The sequence below is a fragment of the Gopherus evgoodei genome, chromosome 9 (genome assembly GCF_007399415.2).
Source record: "Gopherus evgoodei ecotype Sinaloan lineage chromosome 9, rGopEvg1_v1.p, whole genome shotgun sequence".
NCBI lineage: Eukaryota > Metazoa > Chordata > Testudines > Testudinidae > Gopherus > Gopherus evgoodei.
In genome coordinates, this window is record NC_044330.1 from 15,708,281 (window position 1) to 15,729,598 (window position 21,318).

The 21,318-nt window shown below is 43.7% G+C and overlaps 1 protein-coding gene across 2 annotated transcripts in view; it reads right to left on the reverse strand.

Annotated features, from left to right (window-relative positions):
* FNDC3B (fibronectin type III domain containing 3B) overlaps positions 1-21,318 on the reverse strand; it is a 408,921-nt gene that overhangs the window by 102,562 nt on the left and 285,041 nt on the right. For both annotated transcript variants that reach the window (XM_030575639.1, XM_030575641.1), the window contains 3 exons: positions 6,461-6,585; positions 2,579-2,753; positions 1,474-1,560 (listed from right to left, as the gene is read on the reverse strand). In XM_030575639.1, coding sequence (XP_030431499.1) covers positions 1,474-1,560; positions 2,579-2,753; positions 6,461-6,585 — 387 coding nt within the window. The remainder of the gene's footprint in view (positions 1-1,473; positions 1,561-2,578; positions 2,754-6,460; positions 6,586-21,318) is intronic.

Sequence of the window (21,318 nt, forward strand, 5' to 3'; positions counted from 1 at the left end):
TGTGCAAAACTTTTTGCTTCATATTTGACCCACTGACATTGTAGTGCATGTTCTTTAGATGAAAGAAATTTTACCCTCTTTTGAGTTTACAATATTCATACAAAAATTAAACAAAGCTGTTTTCAGATATTTACTCTGTAAAATAATGGTTATGTGCTGGAACCCAAGTGGATAAGAACTTTAGAGGTAATAGCCTCTTTCCAAAAAATATCCAGTACCTGCAATAAAAAGTGAATGGAGTGATGCCACCTTGTGGAGAAATGATAAATTTACAGGCATGGGCTTTTCAAAGGCCTGACAGCCTGGACTGTTATGTTAGGCCACGTCCAGACTAGGTATTAAAATCGATTTTAGATACGCAACTTCAGCTACGGGAATAACGTAGCTGAAGTCGAATTTCTAAAATCGAGGTACTCACCCGTCTGGACGGCGCGGCATCGATGTCTGTGGCTCTCCATGTCGATTCCGGAACTCCGTTTGGGTTGATGGAGTTCCGAAATCGATGTAAGCGCGCTCGGGGATCGATACATCGCGTTCAGACTAGACGCGATATATCGATCCCCGAGCAATCGATTTTAACCCGCCGATGCCGCGGGTTAGTCTGGACGTGGGCTTAGCGAGCAGATATTTTGCATCTCTCTTGCATAAAAATCAGACATAGTAATCTTGGGCATTTTTATCAGTAAATAACACTCAGCACTTGTATAGTCCTTGACATCTTCAAAGTTCTGTATTAATGAGACAGACTTCTGAATTTTGTTATAAGTTAAAGATATATTTTTATGACTTATAAAAACACATCTTAGCTAGCGCTACCACTAGAAGAAGAAAACATAGGACATTAAATATAATCTTGCTTGACAATCAGAAATTCACACATAACAGATGGGAAAGTTTCATTTTCCATATGTTGGGTGAACCTGTCTCCCTGAGTGCTGGGAATGTCCCTGTTTTCAGGGCCTGTTTCAGTGTTCCTGTCTGTTTTCCAAGAACAGTGTTTCTCTGTCCCAGTTTCTGTAACCAGTACAGACTGGCCACCTGAGGGAGTTACACCACAAGAACCACTGGAGCCCTAAGTCATGCTGTTATGTGTTGACACCTTGTCCTCCGAGGACACCTTCCAGCAGCACCCCTGCTGCACAAGCCCTTAACTCAGCACCTCTTCCACGTGCACGGAGTGAAATCTACAGGGCAAGCCCTTCATGATTACACTCTGTGGTACAAAGGCCTGTATCCTCCTCAAACAGTCTAAGAAATTAACATGGTCTGATGTAAAACATTTTAACTATAACATTATCATCATTGGAAAAGAGGCTATCAAAGGAGAAGACATTTTTTCCACATCTATCAGGTTTTAATCAGAGGAAGGATTTGTGTTTGATAGCTCAGTTTTTCAGTGTTATGGGGTTCTCGTCATGCAGATCTTTTCAAAATGCGCTGCAACCGAAAAAGGAAAGAAACAAACAAGCTTACCCTAAATTTGTATTGTGTGCTTCTTCTGAGATTTTTCACAGTACAGGTTAGCTCTTCTCCAGTGTACTTTGGGTGAAACACGCTATCCTAAAGTTTTAATCAAGAACAAACCAAATTTCTATATATTATCATCAGCATGTATAGATGACATTTGTATCAAATACAGCTACGATTCATCGTGTCAGTATGGATTCCAAAAGTTTCTCTTGTTTTCTGTAATCTACCATTGTCATAGTAACTATTTTCTAAAAAGGTGGAGTGATTAATTGAGCTGAATCATGTGCCATTTTGCTATAAAATAGCGTAAGAAAGCAATTTAGTTAACAGTTTAATATATTTAATAGAAATGCAAGCGACAGACTATTCCAGAAAGCAAGCAACATACATAGACGTAGGCAGAATGTGGCAGACTGAATTGTTTTAAGGATGAATTACTCCAAATCCTATGACTTTTTCCTTGTGGATTTTTAAGTGGGATTCTGCACGACTCTGCATTACAGACTTGTACCTGACTTTGCTAAGTCTACAAGGTCTCCGTTCTGTGTGACTCAGGCATAAACAGCCAAGTAAATCAGACAGCTCAATCCTGCAAAATGTTGAGCACTGCACGAGATGTGGAGCGCCCCCATCTCCACCTGACTACAATCAGAGTTGAAGGCATTCAGCACTTCACAGGAGAGCTCAGGTCTTTGCAGGATCACACCCTTAATCAATGATAATCTGCTTCTAGTGAATTCTCAATGTAACAGAAAGCCGTTTTTTCAAATGGAACTGGAAACACAGAATTTATTTGGATAAAGAAAGGTTAAAAGAAAAAGAGGAGCTTTTCGTTTTGGTGGTGCACCCCAGGAAATATCTCCTAAATTCAGACGCTGGCCTTTTTTTTTTTTTTTTTTTTTTTTAAAAAAACAAAGCATTCTACTAAACTCATCCTTCTTTTGAGAAGACTTCAGTGAGATCTTGTACAGTAACTATGTAAATATCAGAACAGATATGTTCTCAATAATACAGGGAATAGTCTCTTCAATGGGGTTGCACCTGTACAAGTGAGAAAAGAATTTGGTTCATGCTATCCACTTTATAATACTACTAACACAGAACTTACATTATCTTCCTCCTGAATTTCCAGGGTGTAAGAAATCACTTCTTCTGGTGTACATCCTTCTGCCTTATTCCACTGCAATGTGATCCACGTGACACCTGCTCGAACCAATCTTGGTGCAGAAGGGGTCTGAGGAATATTACCTGATGTGTAGCACACCACTTCCTGGCTGTATCCACTGTACAGGAACAGAGAGAAAGAAGATATCACATAACTTTTTTCCAAACTGCATTGTTTGCATATATTGGTATAGAAATATATTGTTAGAAAACATAGGTATATAAACTATATATAAGTGCATACAAAAATATTACAGTAAAAAGACATTCAGATTGCAAAGTCAAGCACTCAAAAGTTAGGGAATGTCAGAATTAAGAATGCCTGTCCAACCTTAATTCAGACCCCTTGTCCACATGCATTATAACACAATCTTTAAGGACATGTTTGCATGCATTTATTTCTACAGGACCTCTGTCTCATTCAGTGCACACAGGAAGGATGGTGCTCTCTGAGTGAGCAGTTAGTCAGTAATTGTTTTCTCCAGTGAGTTGCCTCTATGCCTTACTTACTGCACTCCATTCAAAACCCATACTAAACAGTGAATTATTAACTTCCTCATGGATATTGTTATGGAACTCATCACCATCAGAGTGCTTCAAAAACATAAATTATCTCCCTGTGAGGTAGGAAGGTATTATTAACTCCATTTTAAAAATGTGAACTGAAGCACAAGAATGAATAAAGCTAAAAGTGTCCACTGATTTTGGGTTCAAAGCACAGCTCCTATGTACTTCGGTTGGAGTTGTGAGTGCTCAGCACTTCCGCAAACCTGGCCCCAGGTGATTTAATCTAGGGTCACAGAAAATCAGGAACACACAATTATTAGCCAGCGATGAAATTCTGGTTTAAATGACTTACTTAGCATCACATAGAAACTCTCTGGCAAAAGGCAAAGATAGAATCCAATTCTCCAGAACAACATTTAACTGCCTTAATCATGAGACCAGGGTTCTCTTCCTGCATCCCCATGCTGAATTTGCTACACATCTTCAAACTTCTGCAACAAATGAGGCAGGGATCCTGCAGACAAAAGCCCCATTCACTACACAACCCTGATTCATCCCCAGGATATGGTCCATCCTGTGCATTGAATAAGGCAGGCATTGTGTGGAAAATACAATGTGAGACCATGTAATTAAAGACTGTCTCATAAGGCATATAACCAGGCAACCTCAATTCTAGCATTCCTAACTTTTGTGTGCTTGATATTGCAATCTTCAGGTTTCCTATTTTTGTGTGTTATTTTCTCAGTTTTTAAAAAAGCAAATGGGAAAAAAAAAATCAGAAATTTCTTTATGTGGTGCCATATTAACATGGTTCCTTAGCAGGGTTTGAACCTTTTGATTAAAACAGACCTCTCCCACTTGAGCTAACAGAGTAATCGTGAGTAGCAGAAGTCTGTTAACCTCTGTGTGGGCCAGCCATTAGAAGAGGATGAGACACACATTTGGCGAGTAGGTTTCAGAGGTATTTGCTGAGAACAGAGGAATATTAGTACTTAGGAAATGCGGATTCCATTCCTGGTCTGAAGGGAAGTGTGTTCTAGTAGATACAGACCCTTCTGCTCCTGTCCCCTCTCATATATCCTTGACAAATCTGTCCCCTTGTGTTCCTGTCCTTCCGGCTTCTATTTTCCTCTGCTCTTGTCCAACTCCCCTTCTGCTCTTGTCCCCACCAGGTTCTGTTCTGTGGGTCTGTCCTCTGCTAGCCTGTTCCTCTCCAACCCCCTCCACTCCTCACCCAGGCCTAACTACAGACCTACATCGGTATAACTACATTGCTCAGGGGTGTGAAAAATCTACACCTCCTGAGTGATGTGGTTATATTGACCTAACCCCTCATGCATACAGTGTCACGTTGACAGTAGAGCTTCTCCCATCAACACAGCTGCCACCTCTTGGGAAGAGCAATTAACGACACCGATGGGAGATGCTCTCCTCTTGGTGTAGGAGTGTCCTCATTAAAGCGCTACAGTTGTGCTGCTGTAGCCCTGTAAGTGAAGATAATCCCTGAGTCAGGTTGCTTCCTTTTCCTCCATACTAGGTGGGTTCCAGCAGGAGGATCAGTTAGAGAGACTATCTATCTGCTCTCAGTTCCACAGCAGGCTAATACTAAGGAGCAACTGGAGAAATAGTCCTGCTTAGCCCCGGAACAGAACATGCTCAGTGGGCTCTCAAGGGTGGAACAGAGCTCTGTGGGGGCAGAACAAGCTCAATGGAGATGGAATGTTTGGAGAATTTTTCAATTAGCCTCTAACAAACCTCTATTGAGGTAAGTGCAAATAGCTACTTTGAGACAACTATCAGTCAAATTTTGGTGGATTTTCACGGGGACAGCAAACGGCAATTCTCTGACCCTAGCACACTCCCTGCTAATTCTCTGACCCTAGTACACTCCTTGCTCCAAAGTATGAAAGCATTAGAGCTTCTCCACTAAAAGAGTTAAAATATGGAAGGAATGACCATGAATATAACTGCCCCAACCCTCAGCTCACTCCCACCTCAATCATGTGAGAAAAATTGGGTTTTGGAACACGTCCAGAAGATTAACAAAACTGGGATCTGGCAAACCAGGAATAGGGAGGACATGTTCCAAAACTGAGGACCCTTCACAGACAGTGCTCTGTCAGCAGTCCCCTCTCATTTATATTACACCTCTGCTGATAAAAGAGGGGGTGTTTCAGAGAGAAAAGCTGATCTCTCGGGGTATGTGGATAAGGGAATCCATGTGCAAACTCTTGAGAAATAAAGGCCAATGATATCTAGAGGAAGAAGACAGACATTAACAGAGTTGCTTTATTAAACCATATACAGCTAGGAGCTGCATTTTCAGGACTTTTAAAAGGGCAGACTTTCCCCTCAGAAACACACACATGAATCTCTCTGGGTATCTGTACTTTTTCCTTCATTCATTTATTTCCCTCCTCAGCTGAACATTCCAAGTCACGAAACAATGAAAAGGGACTAATAATTTTAAAAATAAGTATTTTTGTAAGATTCAAAAATTATTTTAGCTTCTTCAGTGTACGTCCCTCTTCCTCCAATGAGTTTGTATGCGGGCAAACTCTGCGCCAGCTAAAATCCCCACACAGGGAAACTACTGGATATACTCTGGAGTTCTAGCTGTTCATCTTCTGTCCAGTGGTTTCTAGCAGCTCCCTGATCTTGCAAAACCCATTAGACAAAGCTCCCTCCAATTCCCACCAATTTCCACAGGCTTGAACTTAACTGCAGGTGCGAGGGAATGGAGAATTAGGACCCATCTTGCTAAAACCCCCTTGAGCAGTGTTAACCCACTCTTGCCCCTATCTGCTATTCCATTTGTTTTATTCTCCTGCTGGCTGAGCGACCTAAGGCTTGCCAAAGGAGGAAGTGAGTACAAACTTTGCTGTAGTGCTGAAAGACGACAAAGGAACATCACTTAAAAAAAAAAGTAGGATTCTTTTCAAAATCTGTAACAACTTCTACAGGTTTGTTGTTTTTTTTTGTTCCCCGAGATCCCTAGTGGGAATTTTACATAACAGATGTGTGTTATTTTGGTATTAAAAACAAGCCACAAAACATCATCTAACACCTCCAAAGCGGTCCATCCTCTTAGATCCCTTTCATCATTCTGAAAACTTCAAGTCAGTTCCCTGTGAGGCAAGCGAAAGTTCTCAGAGGATCTATTCTAAGAGCACTATTTGTAGAGCAATAAAACTTCAGCCATTTAATAGAGAGCCCAAAGGGAAAAAAATCACCCTCTCAGTACAGATACTGTCATTTAGAGTTGAGTCTTTTGAATGCCTTGCCATGGCAGAGATAACATTGATAAGAAATAACTTACCTAGTACCTATGTCATTTTGAGCTGCTAATCTGAAGGTGTAGCCCACAGCTGGACAAAGCTTAGTCAATTTGCAATGCTTTTGGCTCCCGAAGTAACATTCTCTGAAACCATTGTTTCTTTTTCCCTAGAAAGAAAATAATCCATTATTGTTTCTTCTCTTAACATACGTAATGAAATAAATCCAGAAATATTTTATTGATCATTTTATTGCTTACTTTCTTAGTCACTAAAATGACCAATTATTGACACTTGCACAAATTAGCACCAGCAATATTAAAAAGGTCTAAACAATTTAAGCCATGGCAGCTTCATTTTAAATAGGTTTCTAGTGTGTGACGTATTCAGTCTGTAATCAGATTGCCCACAGGGCTTCAATCTTACTCTCATGACACAGTGCTTCCAGTTCTGTAGCATCACTTATAGCAAGTCCACCTACTTCAGAACTCTTCAATTTATCCTATTTATGATCAGTATCAAAATCAGTATGAGTACAAACCCAATTAAAGGTGAGATGTTCCCACAAGTCAGCGCCACTTCTCAGCTTGGCCAAAGAACTACACAGAGCCTGCAGCTACTATACCTTGTAGATCAGGGGTAGGCAACCTATGGCACGCAAGCTGATTTTCAGTGGCACTCACACTGCCCAGGTCCTGGCCACCGGTCTGGGGGGCTCTGCATTTTAATTTAATTTTAAATGAAGCTTCTTAAACATTTTAAAAGCTTTATTTACTTCACATACAACAATAGTTTAGTTATATATTATAGACTTACAGAGAGAGACCTTTTAAAAAGGTTAAAATGTATTATTGGCACGCGAAATCTTAAATTAGACTGAATAAATGTAGATTTAGCACAGCACTTCTGAAAGGCTGCTGACCCCTGTTGTAGGTGCAATCTTCTGACCTGAACTACAATTTTAATCCCCATTCCAGTTCCTAATTTTCCCCTCCCACAAAGGGGCTCTCACTCATCATGGTCAGGAAGGTGCAACATACCAGCAATATTCTACAGAGAACAGCAGGGGTCCAACCATTGGCTCAGCAGCACAAAACATTCTTTACTGCTGCTCTAAAGGTGCAGCTAAGGCTTCTCCCATCACAGAGGGAATATTTGGGTGGTCCAAAGTTGATATAGCCAGCTCCCTTTAGAATAAGTGGCATGTCACGGATAGGAAAGGTGATTATTAGGGATAGGAGAGGTGACGCAGGGCAGACAGCATACTCAGCTTCTGGAGGCATAATTAAGAGCACCTTTGAAGTCAGGGGCTGCTCTAGCCATTTCGATGCCCCAAGCACGGCGGTACACCGCGGGGGGCGCTCTGCCGGTTGCTGGTCCCGCGGCTCCGGTGGATCTCCCGCAGACGTGCCTGCAGATGCTCCACCAGAGCCACAGGACCAGCGGACCCTCCGCAGGGATGCCTGCGGGAGGTCCACCGGAGCCGCGGGACCAGCAGACCCTCCGCAGGCACATCTGCGGGAGGTCCACGGAGCAGCCTGCTGCCCTCCCGGCGACTGGCAGAGCGCCCCCTGCAGCATGCCACCCCAAGCACACGCTTGGCATGCTGGGGCCTGGAGCTGCCCCTGTTTGAAGCTGCTTTAAGTATTGCTGGGAGTCATTTCAGGCCCCGACTTACCCAAGCTTGGAGGAACAGCAATGGGGCATAAGAGACACCTTTCCCCCATGCATTTTCCCTCAGCTGCATCAAGGGTAAAGTCAGTGCAACTAAGAATTGAGTCTATGGTTTCCAGAAGCCCTTCCCTCCCCCATCCCCTTTTTAATAAATAACTCCCAATCCAATCCCACTCTTAAATATTTCATTCAGTGAAAGAATTGAGCTCACCTTCACACAAATATATTTCCTCAATATCCTTGACTTTCCTATTGTAAGAAGCTTTGTTTGCACATCTGGTAACAATCTTCTTGAAAATCATTTAGGTTCTGAATTTAAAGTGGACCTGAAAAAGGGACTGCTTAATCTCAAGTAATGTGATTGGTCTGTAGTGCAGTAGCTTTGAGAGGGCTTTTAGCTCTTCAGTCTATGAAATATTAATGTAAAATTCATTGAGAATAATGTTTTGAAGCAACAGGACATGAGAGCAGAACACAGTCCCCTCTTCCAGGGAAGGAATAGTCAGGGCCACCAGAGGATTCAGGGGGCCTGGGGTCTTCGGCGGCGGGGGACCTCCTGAATCCAGCAATTTGGTGGCGGGTCCCAGAGCAGAAGGACTCCCCTGCTGTGGGTCTTCGGGGCACTTCGGCAGCGAGTCCCAGGGCGGAAGGACCCCCGACCGCCAAATTGCTGCCAAAGACCTGGAGCAGAAGCAGTTCCGGGGGCCCGAGCCCTGCGAGAGTTTTCCGGGGCCCCTGGAGCGAGTGAAGGACCCTGTTCCAGGGCCCTCGAAAAACTCTCGTGGGGGCCCCTGTGGGGTCCCGGGGAAAACTGCCCCACTTGCCCCCTCTGGGCGGCCCTGGGAACAGTCACGCTATTACCCTAAAATTGATCCACAAGCAAACGTAATCCTAGTCTCTGCAATCTCTTCAAATGTGAAAGTCCCACTATATAGCTAGTTATTTTTGTCATCCTTCTCTGGGCCTTTTTAACTTTGTCTTCTATCTGGGTAAAATTCACACTGTGCAGAGGGCCAATACAAGACCTGTGTGTTTCATGTACTGAATGCTGGGTAACAGCATGAGAGGCTGCCATGTTTCTAAAGCTAAACTGGCTTTTTATTAAAAAGAACTATTTATAGAGATGCTGCAACTGCACCAAGCATGCAAGCCACCTGCAAACAGACTGACCTCTCGGTGCTTCCTCAAAACCCTTCCTTCCTACAACCTGTGCTCCCCCCCCTCCAAGTGCCATGCAGGTTGCACCACTATGCACCACTTAATCCTAGTTTGAGGGTTTCAATGACACCTAAGTGGTGAATAAATCCTGTGCTGACCCCTCTGCACAGGGGAGAATTTCACTCTTTTCCTTTAGACTGCAACATAGAGAAAAAAGCACAAGAGATGGAAAGGCCTGGAAAAGAAATTTCTTCCCCAGGTACCAAGCCTGAATAGATGAGTTTGGTGCAAAGGCTTCTCATGAAATCCTCCCCCAGCAAGCCAAAGCAGTAGAAGTGCGAATGGCTGCTGTCTCTAGCTGCAGGTTCATTAGCCCTTCCCCTATTCCTTCCCTGGCCCAAGATTCAGTCATTGGAGTCAGGTTTCAGAGTAGCAGCCATGTTAGTCTGTAGCAGCAAAAAGAACAAGGAGTACTTGTGGCACCTCAGCGACTAACAAATTTATCTGAGCATAAGCTTTTGTGGGCTAAAGCCCACTTCATCAGATGCATGCAGTGGAAAATACAGTAGGAAGATATATACGGAGAACATGAAAAAATGGGTGTTGCCATACCAACTCTAATGATTAAGGTGGGCTATTTATGAAAGCTTAGGCTCAAATAAATGCATTAGTCTCTAAGGTGCCACAAGTACTCCTGTTCTTTTTGTCAATCATTGGAGTGTAGCCGATGCAGGGTGTTAAGCTCCACCAAAACAGGGATGTCAAGTCTCTGGTACACTGTTGAGTCATACACAGAGTTCCCCAAATTGTGCTTCCCTCCCCTACACTATGGAATTCCATCAGATTAATTATGAATTTGTCTACGCTGTCAAGCTTCTGCGTAGTAAAGCAGCTTTTTGCACTCAAACTACACACTGCCAAGCCACTTTGTGCGCAGAAACTCCTCAGCTGCAACACTGCAAAAAAACCACCTCAACGAGAGTCATAAGGCTCAGAGGCTCCAGCGTAGACACTTGATTGCTTTCTGCACTGTAACTGGCCTTCACAGCTGTCCCATAATGCCTCAAGGAACTGCTTATTTTGAACTTGGCTGCCCCAGAAACATGCACCCTCCCCTTTCAAAGCACCTTTTCTGACAGCCTTTGTGAGCTGTGCTGATCTACTCTGGGACACAAAGCAAACCATTAATGTGGAATGCTTGTGCTGTTGAACACAGAGGGTGTGCGTGTGTGTGAGAGAGAGACTGCTGTGCAGAGAGCCCAAGAAGAGAGACGGGGGCTGATGTCAGGGTTTCCCGCTCCCCCAGGACTGGTTGCTTCCTGATGGTGTCTGAATTTATAAAACCACATGCTGAAACACTCTCTGTCCCCTAGAAAGACACTGTCTCTCTTACCCCACTATAAACACACATACACTCCCTCCCTCCCCCTTCAGTTGAAAAGCAGCTGGCAATGTAGTAGGATGCCCATGGAACAATGGGATTGGGAAACCTGCATCATGTGATGCTGTGCCTGTACCATGAGGCATTGCAAACCCTTCCCAAAGCACCCTGCAGCCACTTGCACAGTGGGATAGCTACCACAATGCACTGCTGTCTTTGCTAATGTGGATGTGCTCCAGCATCACAAGCAGCACAATGCGGACACGCAACCATGGTTTAATTCCAGCATTTTAATAAAAGTGGTCTAACTTGTGGTGTGGAAACTTTCTAGTGTAGACATACCCTATGTCTAGAGGCCTCTGCAGTTGTGGAAGAAGGGCCAGGATCTTTCCCTGGAGGCAGTGGGACCTGTAATTTTGTTAGCATCGGAGTGTCCTTTCCAAGGATTCTACAAACTGATAATACTTCTGTAACTATTGGACCAAATTATCTTACTGTAATTGGCACTGATCCTGCAAGGATCATTAACGTACTGTAGTCACCCGAAAGATATGAAATGGCTGCACACATTAACCTTGTACAATACATTAAATGCAACCAACTTATTCCCAGAAAGATGTTAGCAGACCTCAAACTGGCATAATCACAGAAGATGATTCCAGGAGAATCTTTCATATGTTTTAGTGTCAAATCTAGGTGACTGCATTTCCATAGGAAAGATAGTGGACCCAATTCTCCACGCCTTGATCCTGCACAATGTGGCAATCAAACGCTTCTATTCTGAACTGGTTTCACTTTGCACTCATCCGTCACACATGTGAAGGAGTATATACAGTGCAGTGCATTGGAGAATCAGGCTCCATTTTGTCACTGCTATGGAAGCACATGAAAGAGCCTATGTCACAACTCTGAACTTCAAGTTCCTGAGAACGCCCCAAGGAGAGTGTAGCACATCTAGAAAGTTTGTGTCCAAAAGCTCAGAACCATCATGCAGACCTCCTGTGATGCACAGAACTTGGAGTCACATAAGGGATGTTCAACACATTGACAAACTGCCCTATCTTACTTTTATCTATACGGTACCATTCTCCATTTGCTCAAGTACTCAGTTTAGTGCACAATCTATTTAGATGTTTTCCAGCTGCCCTGGTTGTAATTCTGCTACATAGCTCAGCTAAATTAAGGGAAAAACACTTTAGGATTCGTGACTCTTATCTAAACTGATGCTTATTTAAAAGATACTTATAAGCTAGAAGTAGTTTATGACATATTAAATCCTTTGACAAACACAGCTATTGGATAGAAAAAATCTTGGAGAAAGAATGGTAGGTGACGCTTTGCAGTTCAGGGGCAGCATGTCTCAATATGCAGGTTATTACAAAATCTTTGCACCACACCCACTGTATTAAAAAAGTGCAAGTTAGAAACTGCAGGGTTATTAAGAGAAGGTCTTTCTTCTTTTTAAGAAACACTCTTCTTCAGACTCAGATGCTTTTAATGATGATTTTTGTCTATAACCCTTTAAAAACTGTCCTGATTCTATTACGTTTGATGCATTTGCAGCAGTGGTTTTTGTTCCTCTTTTTTTGTTTGATCCTCCACTATATTTGATCATTTTTCTTTGATTATTAACTATTTATCTGGCAGACAAATGCAGACCTGAATGAAAATTCTACCTTTTGCTCCCCTCACCAAAAAAACCTCTTGCGGATTGGAGTGAGCAAATGATGAGTGGATTGAGTAAGGCATACAATAACGGGAGTCCTAGCTGAAAATGAAGCAGTCATGGGAGGTTCTGACACAGCAGTATAAATGCTAATTTCTGAATTAGGAGCCAAGGGTCATCTCCAAAGAATTCCAGCATATTATATCATGCAACTATAATTTTCATAAAGTTTGGTCAAATCTTTGCAATTCTGCAATCTGTTCCCCAACTTCCATGCCCTCAAAACCCCTCAGCATACTGTAGACGACAATGTTCAACTTTATAATAATATAAATCTGTTCATGTATAGATTTGCTGGCAGAGCTGGTATTGCACATTATGCTGACCTAGTCTGCATTTATTGGTATTTCCAATTGTCATAAACAGATAGCAAAGGGTTAATGTCTCTTTCACCTGTAAAGGGTTAACAGTGACCTGCAACACCTGACCAGAGGACCAATCAGGAGACAAGATACTTTCAAATCTCGGTGGAGGGAAGCCTTTGTTTGTGGTTCTTGGTTTTGGCTTTGTTCTCTCTGGGTCCTGGAAGGGACTAGACATGCAACCAGTTTTCTTGCCAATCTCCCTGCTACAGTCTCTTATATATTCAGAAGAGTGAGTATTTTTAGTAAGAAAGGCGGTTATAGTCTTTTGATTGTTTCTGTATTTGCAAATGTGTAGTTTGCTGGAAGTATTTTAAATTGTATTTTGCTGGGGGGGGAGGCTTCTTTCTAGTTTCTATAAGCTGACAGACCCTGTAACTTTTTACCATCTAAATTGCAGAGATAACCTTTTACTTTTTTTCTCTCTTTTATTAAAAGTTTTGCTTTTAAGAACTGTCTGATTTTTTCCCTTGTTAAGGCTCAAGGGAATTGAGTCTATACTTAACAGGGAAGGAGAAGGGTGGAATCCCTTTGTTTTAGATTCACGGAGTTTGAATCTGTATTGCTTCTGGGTGTGGGGGGGGGGAAGATAGGAGGGGGAAGGGAAATGGTTTATTCCCCTTTGTTGTGAGACTCAAGGAATTTGGGTCTTGGGGTCCCCAGGAAAGGTTTTTGGGGGGACCAGAGTGCCCCAAAACACTATATATTTTTGGGTGGTGGCAGCTTAACAGATCTAAGCTGGTAATTAAGCTTAGAGAAATTCATGCTGGTACCCCATATTTTGGACTCTAAGGTTCAGATTTGGGGAATTATACCATGACACCAATTACTTAGACTGGCTGGTATTTCAGATTCTATTGGCACTAACTGGAGAGGCTGGCTGATATTTCTAATGATCCTGGCATTAATAGCCTGGAAATAGTCCCTTTTTGGAGATTTATGAAAGCTTTAATGCTGGCATAATTTTGGAGAAGAACAGAGAAGCAGGCACAGGCTGCTGCCCAGGAGTTGTACAATCTTCCCAGAACCCCCCTCTTATCCTTCAAATATTCAGCTTCCAAGTTTTAATCTTATAAAGTTTCATAGATTGCTTTCAACACACCTCATCATTTCCTCAAACACATAGCACAGAGGGAGGAATGACATGGACAGCAGCCCATGACATGTTCACTACTGCTTCTTTCTCCAGTCCTAAATTCCAGGATGCTCAATTCCGCTCCTGATCTTTCCAATGCTAAGTATTTGCTGCAGTGAGAGTCAGAGCCTGCTCCACGAAACTGGATCAATGCAGCTCCACCAGTCTGGTAGAAGTTGTAAATTAATTATAATAGAGAGTAACTGCAACCAGCTGAGTGGATTCCAGAAGGAAATTAAAAGTTTGTGTCCATATATATTGGAAAGGGCTTGTTTGTTTGTTTGTTTGAAATAAACAGGCAGGAACGCCTTTGTCTTTTATATTATTAATCTCAGCCCAATCATCGTTTACCATAGGTTTAGTCCAAGGGTGGGCAAACTTTTTGGCCCAAGGGCCACATTTGGGTATGGAAATTGTATGGCGGGTCATGAATGCTTACAAAATTGGGGTTGGGGTGCAAGAGGGGGTGAGGGCTCTGGCTGGGGGTGCAGGCTCTGGGGTGGGGCCAGAAATGAGGAGTTCAGGGTGTGGGAGGGGATTCCAGGCTGGGGCATTGGGGTACGTGGGGGGGGGGTGTTGGGTGAGGGCTCCAGCTGGGGTTGCAGGCTCTGGGGTGGGGCTGGGGATGAGGGGTTTGGGGTGTAAGAGGCTGCTCCAGGCTGGGAACAAGGGGTTAGGAGGGTGGAAGGGGGATCAGGGCTGGGGCAGGGGGTTGGGGTATGGTGGAGAGCTCTGGCTGGGGGTGCAGGACCTGGGGTGAGGGGTTTGGGGTGCAGGAAGGTACTTGTGATGATGTATCCCATAATGCTTTATGGGAATATGACATAACTGGAGTAACATATCTCTGCAAAGGTTACGGTTTACTGAATCTATTCATCCTATTTGTACACATATATAATTTTTGTACTTGAAGTTATGAATTTTAGCTCTATACTTGCTTGATTTCTAAGGGTTTGGCTACACTTACAGCTGTACAGCGCTGCGAGTTACAGCTGTCTTCGTACAGTTGTGTAGGGAAAGCGCTGCAGTGTGGCCACACTGACAGCTACCAGTGCTACAGCGTGGCCACATTTGCAGCATGTGCAGCGGTGTTGGGAGTGGTGCATTATGGGCAGCTATCCTAGCGTTTAAGTGGCTGCAAGGTGCTTTTCAAAAGAAGGGGGTGGGGTGGAATGTGACAGGGAGCATGGGGGGGAGAGAGAGAGCGGATTTTTGGAGCCAACACTGTGTCAGCTCCCTGCCTTGCAAATTCCGACCACTTCCCCCACCCCTCTCTCATTCACTCTTAAATGCAAATAGCCTTCAGTCCAGATAAGCAGTTGCTCCAGGGACTCCCTTTCCCCACCCCTGCAGCCCTGCTGGGTATGGCTACACTTACAGTTGTACAGCGCTGGGAGTTACAGCTGTCTTCGTACAGCTGTGTAGGGAAAGCGCTGCAGTGTGGCCACACTGACAGCTACCAGGGCTGCAGTGTGGCCACATTTGCAGCATTTGCAGCGCTGTTGGGAGTGGTGCATTGTGGGCAGCTATCCCAGCGTTCAAGTGGCTGCAACGCGCTTTTCAAAAGAGGGGGGTGAGGGGGAACGTGAGGGAGAGAGAGAGACAGAGTGGATTTTTTGATCTGTCAGCTCCCTGCCTTGCAAGTTCTAAGGACTGAAACATACACATCACCAACCTGCAATCAATTTAAAAGTTTCGAACCCTCTCCCACCCCTCTTATTCACTAAATGCAAATTATGCACTCCTAAATAGCCTTCAGACCACATAAGCAGCTGCTCAACACGGATTCCCCCCTCCCCCTCTGCCGTGTGACTTCTCTCTTCAAGCAAACAGCTGTGAACCTTCCAAAGCAATTCCCCTGACTGCCTCCGCTCGATCGAGCAAACAAGAGCTGTGTTTGTTTTTTAGATAAGCAGCTCGGGGGAGCTCGGAGTTCATCCATTCTTCCGGTTTGTTGTGAGCAGGCATTCTGGGATACCTCCTAATACCCTGGAGGCCAATAACAGCGCTTTTCGTGGCCACACCTGCGGAGCAGCGCTGCATCACCAGTGCTGCAATCGTTACACCCCAAGCAGACCAGGTGTACAGCCAGCGCTGCAGCCAGGGAGTTGCAGCGCTGGACGTGCCTTGCAGGTGTGGACAGTCACTAAGTTGCAGCGCTGTAAACCCACCACCAGCGCTACAACTCTCCAGGGTAGCCAAGCCCGCTGTTTGTCTCCTCAAGCAAACACTAGCTGTGGACATTCCCTGCCTGCCTCTGCTCGAGCAAACAGCAGTTGTGTTTGTTTTTTAGATAAGCAGCTCTGGGAGTCCCGAGTTCACAACGAAACAAACAGAGACATCACAACAAAACAAAGAGTGTTATCTTCACTTAAAAGCATTGTGGGAAAATTCTGGAAGTCAGTTACAGTATAGTAAGATTAATCACTGTTTACACTGGCACTCCAGCGCTGCAGCACCAGAGCTGTTCTCTTTATTCCTCTCGTCCATGTGGAGTACAACCAGCGCTGTAGCCAGACAGATACAGCGCTGTATGTGCCTTGCCAGTGTGGATGGGGAGTAAGTTACAGCGCTGTAAAGCCACCACTAGCGCTGTAACTCTCAAGTGTAGCCAAGCCCTAAGTAAGCTTTATGAAGCATTTGGTCAGCTTCTTTAGAAAGGAATTTACAAGATTAAGTGCCCAATCAAGAAGCACTTGGGGAACAATGCATCTTGGAATGCTCCAATCCACATAAGAAGTCTTCCTGGAGACATACAAGATACCATGTGGGCAATGACTTCTGCCTGTAAAAACTGTGAGTCATGCATGGATATGTGACTTGCCCAGGCGACTCCAGAACTCCATCTTGGAGTTGGACTTTGAATAGGTGAGAGGAGGGGGTCTCTACCCACAAAAGAAAGTCTATTTAAGCCCGTGGGAGAGCCCTCCATTGGTTTTCAGCTGGCTATAGAGAGAGCCTCTCCACCCCAAGGATATCTGAAAGAAACTGGAACAAATGACAATAACCATAGGGGGTGTGAGTGACTGCTGGACCCAGACTAGAAGGAGACTTGTCTGTAAAAGGAAGCTGATTGGTTAGGTTCTAATCTGCATTCAGTTGTTGGACTTAGATTTGTGTGTTTTATGTCATTTTACTTGGTAATTCACTTTGTTCTATCTGTTACTACTTGGAATCACTTAAATCCTACTTTCTGTATTTAATTAAATCACTTTTTACTCATTAATTAACGCAGAGTTAATTACTTATAATTAACCGAGGTGGGGGGAGCAGCTGTGCATATCTATTAGTAAAAACAGCGAAGAGTCCTGTGGCACCTTATAGACTAACAGACTTATAGTCTACACTTGTTAGTCTATAAGGAGCCACAGGACTCTTCGCTGCTTTTATAGATCCAGACTAAGACAGCTACCTTTCTGATACATATACGTTTACTCTGTATAAGTGTTACACAGGGTAAATTTGATTTATTTGGGTTTAGACCCCATTGGGAGTTGGGCATCTGAGTGTTAAAGATAAGAACACAGCCTACAGCTGTTAGGGAACGTGATTCTGACCTGGGTCTGGGTTTGCAGCAGGCAGGGCACTGAAGTCCTAAGCTGCCAGGGCAGGAAAACCGGGGCAGTAGTAGTCTTGGCACATCAGTTGGCAGCTCCCAAGGGGATTTCTGTGATCAAACCCGTCACAGTATTCTGGCCTTGACCGACGGGTTTGCAGGGTGGGAGGGGGAATCAGGACTGGGGCAGGGGTGCAGGGGAGGGGTGCAGGCTCTGGGCAACATTTATCTCAAGTGGCTCTTGGAAGCAGCGGCATGTCCCCACTCCAACTCCTATGTGGAGGCGTGGCCAGGCAGCTCTGCTGCATGCTGCCCCATCTGCAGGCGCCTCCCATGCAGCTCCCTTGGCATGGTTCCCAGCCAATGGGAGCTGTGGAGCCGGCGCTTGGGGTGGAAGCAGCATGTGCACTGGAGCACCCTGGCTGTCCCTACATGTCGGAGTCAGAGGGGGGACATACCACTACTTCTGGGAGCTGCGCGGAGCAGGCCTCGACCCCGCTCCACAGCGGGAGCTTGATGGCCGGATTAAAATGGCTGATGGGCTGTAGTTTGCCCACCCCTGGTTTAGTCAGTGTCTGTTCGATAAGGGAAAATCTGAGCCACAGGGAGGAGTTTTCACGAATGGCTAGTTCATTGCCATCCTTACTATAGCTGACCCCATATTACAGGGAGCCCCGCTAGAGTTCAGAAGTTCTCTGGAATCCCATCTGAATTCCAAAAGAGTTGAAAAGGGGGCCCAGTTCTGATCCTCTCGAAGGGGAGGATCTCTTAAGCAGGCATGAGTATATAGCAGTAGGCACTGAGTTGGAGCAGTACTTCGTAAGATGAACAGATTTTATTGTTAAAAACCAGTCACTATTAAACCTTCTGTTATTTTATGGAAACCATTTTTACTAGTCAAATTCTGAAACTTTATGGTTCTAGGAGCTCAGTAGGAAAAAGAAAATAAAGGTGCCACTCTAATCTTAGTCATTCTTTACAATTTTCAAATTCTACTAAATGAACAAGCAAACCAACAAACATTAAAGCCAGCCTAATCCAAATAGGAAAAAAGAAAAACATAATTCCTAATATGGATTGCAGTGTTGTTATGTTGATGTTCTTAGTCTTTAGTTTCTTATCATCATATTGGTAGCAGACCCTGCAGCTGACAAAATCCTTCAAATCCCTCATTTGGGGGAAAGAAGAAAGCAGGATAAAACTGGCATATAGAAATATTGACGAAAGTAATAACGCTCCTGCTATATGAATAGGATGCAACATCCCTTGACTTCAACTATCTGAGGGCACAACTCAGTAAGTCTGACCACCTTTTTAGCAAGAAAACAATATCTGCAATTCCACTAAAGTAACAAATGCCAGCTTATTTGTGCTGTGATCTAAAACTGGTGATCCCAAAGGGTTAGTGAGGATTTTGGAAATCCTCACAAGATGATGTAGGAAACCAGATAATAAAAAACACACCCCTCTATGTCAGTTCAGGTCTCTTTGTCTAATAAAACCTGTATCCCTTGAGAAGAAACAGCTTAAGAAGAGAATATTGACCCTATACCTCTTACACAGGCTCTCAGGTACCACTGTCATGTGCCTGGTACAGATAAAAACTATTCGGAACCCAAGCTGGATCCTAGTCCCAAATCGCTCACGTATGTGAAGCATTAGGCTGCATAATTGGGCCTTCTGGATAGTAACTGCCACATTTATTCTCTACCCTACTAAGAAAATAAAATGATAATGCACAGTAGAGGTAATGATCTGCTCTTTTTGGAAGACAAGACAATCTGACTGAATGTTCTTTGGATAGCTACTTGAGCCACTTCTGGAGAGCATTGGGAATGTGGTATGTACACCCCACACAAGGGCAATTCTGTAGTCGGGTAGAATGCACTGTTCGTGTGCTATGTCCTGATGAAGTGCTAATGAGACCAGCTGAAATCTTTAAATAAACACAAGCCTGGAAGTCTCAGTGACTGTGGCCATCAATGGATTTAAAGTGCAGTCCTCTTGCTGCATTTTAGGGTACTGCCTAGTTCCCTGACTGGCCAGTGTTATATCCTCCCTGCAGCAAGTTTATTTTTAAATTTGAAAATGGTGCTATCTGCATTCTTGGAAGCACTTTAAATGCTCACAATCTAACTGAAGACAGCCTGTAAAACAATAAGGTTTTGCTTCAGACAGAGTTTAACATTAAACACACCCCAAGGTTTGAAACATACCACAGAGTGATAGCACCTGTTACTGTTTGCTGCTATGAAGTGATAATAGGCTGCTAAAAAAAACCCATCATTAGTGTGAATAAATTGCATGCTTTGTTCAGAGGTGGTTCTGTGGCAGTCCCATGCTTTTTCCAGAGGGAATGTGCCAGTTTGCATGACTTTTGGCCCTGTGCCTTCCCTTGATCAGTTTTATTGCTCTCTGATTCTCACAATGCCGATTTTGTTTCTGTAGCATGAGGCTTTACTCTTCCAGGAGTAAGTCTGATAATCTGTATTGCAGTTCCCATGTTCAGAGGGCTTTTCACAGGGAACTCTCACACCATCCCTCATTATGAAGGGGCGTAATTTTTTGAAGGCAGATTATCAAATAAATACAATTAGAAAGCCACCCTGAGAATGGCAGATTTCTCATTTTCCATTCATGCACAGTTCCTTCTGCTTACAGACACAATTTAATTTCCTTCTCATCACTGATTTTCCTGTGTTTATATTTTATTCTGTACCCTGTAGCTAATGAATATTGCTCTAGCTGAGATCTGGCTAAGCCTTTGCTGTTTCCTGGCAAGTGTTCTCCTCTTCCCCTATTTGTGTCTTGATTTCACTGAGATACAGTACAGCATTGTAACAGAAAGTCTGTGTTTTCCCCTACACGGATTTGGCATAACTACATGAGAGGGTATAGAAAACTGAGTGCGCACTCTGCTACGTACTTGGATGCCATAACTCGTATAGTGAAATATGAACACAAGTATACAGAGACATCAGTGAAATGTCAAACGAAGGAATCAATGCCTTGCCTTCCAGAATACATTTTTTTCAGATGGAAAAACAAGTTCCTGCAGAGACAACTGTCCTCTTGCATATCACCTCCTGTACTTTGGATCATAATCTATTTTCAGGTCACACATCAATACAGCAGTCCACTTCTGTCTGCCAATATTATTTTTTCTACCAAAATACTTCTGTGTATGCATTGCTATCTGACAGAGTATTGCAACAGCCATCTTGTTTGATCCCCATTTTCAGTAGCTCTATATTTTAATCCACTCAGAGTCATGTCAAATCATTATGAGGCATGCCATATTGTGTCCATTATTCTCTCTCATCTTCACTGGCTGAGGATCCATTCATGGATCCAACTGCAATGTTATTACTAGGGAAGAAATGTAATCTAGCAGCTAGACCAGGGGTAGGCAACCTATGGCATGTGTGCCGAAGGCGGCACGTGAGCTGATTTTCAGTGGCACTCACACTGCCCGGGTCCTGGCCACCAGTCTGGGGGGCTCTGCATTTTAATTTAATTTTAAATGAAGCTTCTTAAACATTTTAAAAACCTTATTTCCTTTACATACAACAATAGTTTAGTTATATATTATAGACTATAGAAATAGACCTTCTAAAAATGTTAAACTGTATTACTGGTACGCAAAACCTTAAATTAGAGTGAATAAATGAAGACTCGGCACACCACTTCTGAAAGGCTGCCGACCTCTGAACTAGACCAAAGGTCTAGGAGCCAGGACTTAGCTGAAACACTGTGTTGCCCAGGGCAAATTACTTGAGACTCTGTACCTTAACTTACACTTCTGCAGAAGAGTACTAGTACTACATCTCTTTAAAAGATAAAAATGCTATTCAGATGCAAAGTATTATTATTATTCTTGGTTAAAACCCTTTCTATGTTATTATTTAAG